This window comes from Raphanus sativus, chromosome 6 (genome assembly GCF_000801105.2).
Source record: "Raphanus sativus cultivar WK10039 chromosome 6, ASM80110v3, whole genome shotgun sequence".
In the NCBI taxonomy this organism is placed as follows: domain Eukaryota; kingdom Viridiplantae; phylum Streptophyta; class Magnoliopsida; order Brassicales; family Brassicaceae; genus Raphanus; species Raphanus sativus.
This window is the reverse complement of record NC_079516.1, coordinates 10431248-10440027: the sequence shown is the minus strand read 5'-3', so window position 1 is coordinate 10440027 and position 8780 is coordinate 10431248. Positions and strand designations below refer to the sequence as shown.

The window sequence follows — 8780 nt, the reverse complement described above, 5'->3', positions numbered from 1 at the left end:
AAATGTTTTGAAACGCACAAATGAATTTTTCAATACAAGAATGTTGAAGATATAAAATATTTTATTTAAATTAAAAAAAATCAGTGTAAAATAAGTTTAACTTCGGTTTAAATAAATCAAATCATATTACGGGTTAGAATTATTTAGAGTCTTCTAAAATATAGTCATATTGAAAATAACAAAATAAGTCATATAAGTAAATTTAGGATAAATTTCATAAAAAATTAAAATATATAATTTATCAAAAATCATAATTTATATTATGTAAAATAATTTTCTAACAAAAATATACCCGCCCTTTTTAGGACGGGTCAAAATCTAGTCTATCTTATCAAAGCTGAAGTACACTTTAGAGTTGTTTAGAAACAAAGATAGTTGTAAAGAAATGTTGTTTGGAAACATAGATAACACTATATTAAAGAAAAAAATAATGGACTTAACTTGAATCATAGATCATTATGGCCCAAAATACAATTATTTTTTCTTATGTTTTGTATGATTGTTATTAATTTGTTGAAAAATTATTATAATTATTTATAGTTTCATTTTAAGGGTTTTTGAATAAATCAAGAACAAAATATAATCTATATAATATATATTTTGTATTGTTACTTTATTTTTTCATATATTTTATATATCTTCCCAAAGTTTTTTGATATATAGTTAAACAAATACATTATAATTATAAGTAATTCACCTCATGAGTTATTTTGTGTATTTAAGAATGGTATATTATTATTAAGTTAAAAATATTAAATTACATAAAGTATTTATATTTGTAAAATTCCTACTAAAGTGTTTACGGTTTGCATTATTTTACAGACGCTTCTATTACACGGCATAAAATACGTAGTTTAAACAATTAAAAAATATTGAAACTGAAACCGTAAAATTTTAAATTTCTAAAGTTTGTATATACTATGTATATATTATAAAACATTCACCCGCACAACTGTGCGGATCAAGATCTAGTTTTTTCTCTGTGGAGCTTGTTTTCTTCTCATTTTGTCCACTTGTGTTTAGTGATTGTGTTTCAGTAAGTATTGTGTCAAAGCTTACATACATTTTGTTGTCTGGTTGTAATAAAGGCTTAGCAAAGTGATCCCATGTCGCCTATGGTTTAACAGCCGAATTCCTGATCATTTACTAAACACTCGGTGTTGTTTTATTCTTGGGTTTTAGAGCACTCTAGGTGCTATCTAAATCTCTTTGTAGCATTTCAAGACTTTGTATAATTGGCGTCGGGGATAGAGGACTCCTCCTTGACTTTAGCTGCTTAGCTATGATGTTTGCTCATATCCTTTGTGTGTTCCTTCTCTGCTCAGTTATAAAGGTTTGTTTAGCAGGTTTGGCTTCGTTGTCATCTACTCTGAACAATTGCTCCATGGATGGAGTTTAATGATTTATAAAATTTAGGTTTGTCCAATTTTTTTTATATGTCAGCTCAGCACGATGTCCTGTCCACCTAGTAGAATGATAAAGCCATAAAGGAATGAAAAAAAAAAGTAAATCACACAAGAGAGCGAAAGAGCTCGTCTCTTGCCCATGATTCTTAAATAATTATCAAACCACGACAATGAGTTTTGTCTTTGTTTTCTTTCTGTTTTCTATGTACAAATCATGTTTCTTTTCATGGTTTCACAGTTGTCTCCTAAACAACTCTGAGTTGACCTCTGATTTACAGCTTACTCATACCACGCTTTCGAAGGAGACTCTAAGGTGAGAAGGGTAGCTAGGCTTTGGGCTAGAACAAGTGTTGGCAAGTCCCTGAAGAAGCTTCACCACGTCGGTTACTTGATCCAGAAAGTACTTGGCTTTGCTCGGTTTTATTCCCACCGTACACGCGAATATCTCTGACGATGGCTGAGCCGAGAGTGTTGTTGTTATGCTCTCAAACATCTCTTCGTCTGATCTGTCGTCCCCAATGCATACCACAAAATCCGGTGCATTCCCTTCTCCAATCATTTTGCTAAGAACTTCCCCGGTGACAAGACCTTTGCTTACTCCCTATTAGTCCCAAAAATGCCAGTTTAGAACTATTGTTTAATCAAACTATATAAGGATTGGCTACGATTCAATGCAATGAATATAAACACATTATTGATTATAGAAGATTTGGAGATAGGGCGACGAAAGTGTATATTACCTGAGGCTTAACTTCAACGATTTGGTGACCTCTGTTAACCACAACGGGCTCATTTACAAGAACAGATTCTAGATGGTTCAGAAGTTCCTTGGCTTGACAAGAACCAAAGTCCCGGTCAGCATCTTGGTGATGCCACACTAGAGCACTTTCTTTTGCTTCTATAGTAGATCCATCCGTAGTTTCTGCATACAGTCTCATGATTGGTTCCACGATTCTCTTCCATTCAAGGTCATTAGAAAAGCCGCTTGTTTCCCACTCACAAGTCTGATTCCACCTGCACATCACACAGATTTGTCTTCCCAAGTTTTTTTTTAAGAATGATTAAGACAAAGCAGTAGCGTACCTTGTGAAGTAACCGTGTTCAGCTGCTATTCCAAGATTCTCACACGGTGCAAGCCACTCGCTTAAAGAAACTTTCCCCCTCCCACTAACAATAAACACAGTGTTATCAGAATCACTGCACAGCGTCTTCAACGCAGAGATCACATCAGCACTTGGTTCCTTTACAATCGAGGTCTCTGGGACCAAAGTACCGTCATAATCAAGAAATATCGCTCTCTTGCTCGATCTTCTATAAGCACTGACAGTCTGCTCGATGGACAGTCTTCTGAAATTAGGAGAGAGCGCGATGAGCTTAAAACCTAAACCCCAACCCACACTCCAGCACCTTTTACCGTAATGATCCTTACACGCCCTCTCCAGATCCTGCGTAAAGCTGCGCGACCAGTACGCCACATCGTGTGTGCTAATGTACTGATAGTGTTTCTTATGCCTTAGCTGCTTCTCGGATTCAGACATGGTGAGAGCAGAGTAAATAGAGTCAGCGACCGCGTCAACGTCCCAAGGATTAACCCTAATGGCACCACTTAAAGAAGGAGAGCAACCAATGAACTCGGACAGAACAAGCGTGCTTGTGCGAGGAGGAGGAGATTTATCCATTTCAGGAGTCCCCTGACGACAAACAGTGTACTTGTACGGAACCAAGTTCATCCCATCTCTCACCGCATTGACTACGCAGCATTCCGCCAAGGCGTAATAGGCAGACTTCTCGAACCGAGGAACAGGACGATCAATCAGAACCACCGGCTCGTAACCAGGGGAACCGTAACGCTCGTTGATTCTATCAACAGTGTAATACGTCTCTTTCTTGGCTTCTTGAACGTCTTTACCTGATCCTCTCGCCGGGTTCACGATCTGAATCAGAACTATCTTCCCTAGCATGGTGGGATACTCCTGTAAGAGGTGTTCGAAGGCTAAAATCTTTAAACTCAGACCTTTGAATATATCCATGTCATCAACACCGAGTATCACCTTCTTACCCTGGTACTTCTCTTGGATCTCTTTAAGTTTCTCAGCGGTAGCGGGAAGATTCAGAACGGATTCGAGCCTCCCCATTTGAATACCAATAGGAAGAATCTTGATGAAAACCGTACGGCCCAAGTAGTCGAGAGCGATATGTCCTCTCTTGGATTCGTACTCCAACCCAAGCATTCTACAGCAGCACGACAAGAAATGCCGCGCGTAATCAAAGGTGTGGAAGCCGATCAAATCACAGTTGAGGAGGCCCCTTAGCAGCTCCTCTCGAACAGGCAAGGTTCGGTAAATCTCGGAAGAAGGGAACGGGCTGTGGAGGAAGAAACCAAGCTTCACCCTGTGGAAACGCCGTCTCAGGAACGTTGGGAGAAGCATTAAATGATAGTCGTGAATCCAGATGGAATCTTCCTCGAGGTTAATCGCACCCATCACCTTGTCCGCGAATATTTTGTTGGCGGAAACGTATGCTTGCCAGAGACCACGGTCAAAGCGTTCGCCGTGGTCAGGGCACATGGGTAACATGTAGTGGAAGAGTGGCCATAGCTGCTGTTTACAAAAGCCGAGGTAGAATTTTCTGTGCACGTCTTGTGGGAGGAAAGTGGGTACGCAACTGAACTCCTCGAGAAGCGTTTGAGAAACCTCGTCTTGCTCGATGAGGTCAACATCTGTTTTGAGTGATCCAACGTAAATGACTTCGGTCTCTGGAGAGAATCCATCCTTGAGATGTAACAGGGGAGAATCATTGTCAAGGGTGAATGTCCACCGCCCAGTTTCTGAATCCTTTTTACAATTTAAAGGAAGGAAGTTGGCCACGATGATTTTGCGGTCGCGGCAAGGCAATAATGAGATGGCATCTGAATCACATCCATCAGAGATGATGCCAGGAACTGTCATAACTCTTGGAAGAGGTCTGGGAGTGTGAGGAATGTCAAGAAAATCCCCAGAGGCCAAGTCTAAGAGGTTTCCGAATGATTTTGACCCCATTACTTCAACAAAAGATAGATACTCCTTATCTGCAAAAAAAAAAAAGAAAAAAAAAATCCCAAAAAACAAACTAAATCAGCACACCAGGCAGACTGAATCAGAGAAACACACTAGAGACAAGACAAGTGTTATGTAATTCCTTTCACGGGAACAAGGGGAGAGAACATAAATATGCACACGTGACGAAACTGGTTAAGGGAACAAAGAAAAGTGTCGGAAAAGTCACAAGAAAACTGCACACACAGACACTGTTTAGCTAATTCATGTGAACTAATAAAAACACAATCAGGATCAAAAAAAAGAAAAAGAAAAAAGAAAGTCAAAGTCTTTTAACAGAGTAGGGTTTTGGAGGTTACAAAGCATAGAGAAGAAGGTTACAAAGCAAAATTAATAAACACGATCGGAAATCCGAAATCCCCAGAAACAAAAGGATCAGAACAAATCAATCAGACAAAGAACCGATTCAAGAGATAATAATAATAAGATCAGCGGATCAAGCGAGAAAAAGAAAAAGAAACTCAAAAGCAGCTTGGCTTACCAAAGGAAATATATATAACCGGCGATCACCGTGCGAGAGTTAGTTCCGCTGAAGTTTTCCGTCACCGGCGTTCGATCTGAGAGAGAGAGAGAGAGAGAGAGAGAGAGAGAGAGAGAGAGAGAGAGAGAGGGAAATGGAATCGGGATATTCTGTGAGAGACAGCACAAGAGACTAGACGCATTTGTATTCTTTTTTATGCGATTTGATTTGATCTTTAAAGTTGGATAAGTTGGACAGACTCTTTCATTTTTTATATTTTATTTTTTGTTTTTACTTTTTTCCCTTTGACTGACATTTTCTAACTGTGAATTAGATAAGATATTTGTTGGGTTTTTCTTAGAGGAACTCAATGAATTTGGTGGGAGGGAATTAAACTTAATGATATTGATCAAGGAGATTATTATGAGGTTAACACTAGATATAAGAATATCTATCTTATTAAAACAGAAACATTCCCTTGGATCTAACTATTGTTTTGTAAGATTTTAAATTAAATATACTTTTTTCTTATAAAGTTATACCCACATTAATCCATTATTAGACCATCCTTTATATTTCTATTGGTTTTGGAAATAACTGGTCCAATATTATGACTTTATAATTCCTCTCTTATCATGTACTATAACTTTGTAACATTTATAAATGCTATACATGTTATTCAATCTTTTTTTTTTGGTAAGATCATATTAGTGTGGGTTGATAGATTGTAACATAAAGGTACTTATTTGTTATCATACGCTCATATTTACAAGTTGATCTATCATATACAAATTAGTTCGTACTTGTAGAGAAATTTGAAAGATTGCTTTATAGTTGTCATGCTGAACTAATCTTTAGAATTTTAGATATCACATGCGTTTATAGACTGATACTATAGTTATTTCATATTTTATCACCTTTATATCATATATAACTTCAAAATTTTATCAAACAAAGAAAAATATCAAAATTTTGTCACACCCATATGAGGTCTTTTACACGTTTCTAATATAGTCATATCTAAAGGATTAATTCAAATAAAATTTATTAACGTATAAAAAACAAATGACATATTCTAAAACCAAGTTAATAAGAGATTATATTGCTAATCTATCTTATTACGAAAAACATATACAAGTAATAGGTAACACTGATATCAATAATCAAAAAAAATTATACCATGATGAAAAGGATCTATACTAAAAAATTAGTTCATGATCACTTCTAAATAAAATCACATGATAATACAAATTCAGTTATAAAAAATTTTACAATATTTATAAATACTCGGAGATACTTCTTTCGTTGGTATCTTAAATAATTTATAAACTTAAGTTATTAAAAAAAAAGCTAAACGACAAAATTACTTTTGTCTCACTTAACATTCAAGTATAAACAAAAACAAAACTAAGGAAAAATATTTCCGAAAATATTTAGGCAAAAAAACTAAGATATTATTTTCTTTTTTCGGAAAAAAAATCTTAGATTGATATGGTTAATTGTAATTATGGATATACACCAACTAAGAAGTAAAACTCGACTGCAACAATAAATATCGTCTTCAATGTTTTATGCAATTTATAGTTATTTGAATAATGTTCCTCTGAGTACCGAGTTATAGTAATAAAAAATAATAATAATATCAATTTCTTTGATTCTAACCCCCGTTTACCACACCCTATTGTATCAAAAAGCTTACATAAGATTATGACCAAAAAACAAATTTATACTGACTAATTCATTTCTTTATATGTCAATTACAGTTATTTTTGAATGAATATAACCCGTCCGATCGGGCGGGTCAGAATCTAGTAACTCTTACAACAGCAAAAAAAACAATACAAAAAGAGAAGAAGGCATAATTCATTTAGATCTGCTAAGGTAGATTTTTTGGGATCAAGCAGACATTTATTTGGTTTTCTTTCGAAGAATTTTCATTATTTTATGGGTTAGAAATTCATCGATACGATTTTCTTTTCAACAATTGAATCTTCTGTAATTTAAGTTTTAACGAAATGGTCGATTCAGTATTGTCTTGGATGTTTGATAAATTTAACGGTGAAATTTTTTTCTGCTTGAGTTGAAATTTGACGGAATCAAAAAAAAATTATTGACTTTTTCATCTTTTATTTATATGTTTGGGTTGGTTTTTTTTTTTACCAAAAAAAGGGTTAAACCCGGCCTACTAATGGAACCAAGTCTAATTCCCGAGTGGGAGGTGCAACTCACGGATAGACCCTCTTCCAGGTATTCAAATGAGTCCTAAGCAATGGACTCATATCCGTATGGCCACTTAAAGGTGTTTACAACTGCGGGGATTCGAATCCAAAAGTATTGGGAATTTCACCCTCAACCCGAAATCCGTCCTACCACTAGCTCACCTATAAATAGTTCGGGTTGGTTTTTGGCTACCAAAATTCAGAGATAATTTTTTGTACCTATAATTTCTAGATTGTTGAACAGAAAAGACGTAGTTCTATTTATACATGTTTATATAGTGAATGGTCGAGTAAACTTCGGTCCTATAATTTTTTGTTCTCGCATCAAAGAAATTTACGTAAAAACTGCTTATCTTATATGTAAATAATATAGATTAAATTATTTAAATATAATATACCATAATTTTATATTTAAATAAAATAATATAAAATGAAATTTAGTGAATCAAGTAGTTCTATTTTCTGAACTCACTACAAATGTTATTTCACGATATTTTCTTTGCTATCAAAATTATCATGTGTTATTGGTACATGGTTCTTCTTAGTATTATCTCACATTTTTTATTTACACAACATTTTATATTATATTCTATTTGTTTAAATTGATTTCTATCTAGTATTTGTTTCATTATGTTTTATATATTTATCTATTGTTAATGTTAGCGTATAAATTGGTCATATTAATTCACATAACAGTAGGATATATTTATACTGTGCCATAGGATAATCCCCCTTGAACACATGGTCATGTGTGGAAAGAAATCTTCCATCCAGTTTTGTGACTCGCATTTTAATCTTTACTAGAGCCGGACCCGTCCAATCGGAAGAATATTTATTTTTATTTTTACATATATAAATATTATTTAAATTTCTATCGGTTTATATTTTTAAATATTTATCATATTTCTAATTTTTTTGTAAACGCAACAATCAAATAGTTTATATGCTGTAAAAATAGTGATCCGTCTCCGTTATTAAACTTTTGACAAATTAATATTGACCTATTGATAGTGTGAATAATATTTCTTGTAACATGAAATTGTTTGTCAAATGTAAAAAGAATTTCAATATTTTGATCAGATATGAATAATATGGTAAGATTTAGATACATTAAAAAATAATATTTGGTTATAAACATTAAACATTGTTTTATAAGTAATTCAAAGATATTTAAATTTCAGTATTAAATTTTCTTTTTGAAAATAATTAATAGGAACCGAAATGGTTAAACATATATTTTCGAAATTCTTGAAAATATATAATCTTATTAAAATAATATTCAGTTACAAATATTTCATCTTGTTCTATAAGTATAGAATAAATATATTAAAAATCTTAGCATATATAGATTTATTGTTCAAAATAATTAATGGTAAGTTATCCAAGTATAATATTGTTAAAATCGATTTTAAATATGAATATTCCTAAAAATCACCTAATTTATTTTAGGGAATATATTAAACACAAAAATTAAGGTAAAACTGATTTATGAATTTTTTTAATAAATAGGAAAATACAATAATTACTCAAATATAAGTTCATTTAATTACTTCAGTGTAGTATACCATTGTAAATAAAAGTGAAAACTAAGGGGTATTTT

The 8780-nt window shown here is 33.5% G+C and overlaps 1 protein-coding gene across 1 annotated transcript; it reads right to left on the bottom strand.

The window, feature by feature from the left end:
- Window positions 1-1493: 1493 nt before the first annotated feature.
- Window positions 1494-5134, bottom strand: LOC108812390 (probable alpha,alpha-trehalose-phosphate synthase [UDP-forming] 10). Its single transcript, XM_018584640.2, has 4 exons — window positions 4983-5134; window positions 2490-4473; window positions 2147-2420; window positions 1494-2007 (listed from the first exon to the last, which is right to left on the bottom strand). Exons 2-4 carry the CDS (start codon window positions 4442-4444, stop codon window positions 1690-1692), a joined length of 2547 nt encoding a protein of 848 aa, XP_018440142.2. The 5' UTR covers window positions 4445-4473; window positions 4983-5134; the 3' UTR covers window positions 1494-1689.
- Window positions 5135-8780: the final 3646 nt, after the last annotated feature.

What these genes read in the sequence shown, in the direction of transcription:
- LOC108812390 (XM_018584640.2), bottom strand. Translation starts at nt 4,444, where the DNA reads ATGGGGTCAAAATCATTCGGAAACCTCTTAGACTTGGCCTCTGGGGAT. An exon ending in GAACACGGTTACTTCACAAG is followed by an intron (nt 2,421 to 2,489) that starts GTACGCTACTGC and finishes TGTGATGTGCAG; the next exon opens with GTGGAATCAGACTTGTGAGT. An exon ending in TCGTTGAAGTTAAGCCTCAG is followed by an intron (nt 2,008 to 2,146) that starts GTAATATACACT and finishes TGGGACTAATAG; the next exon opens with GGAGTAAGCAAAGGTCTTGT.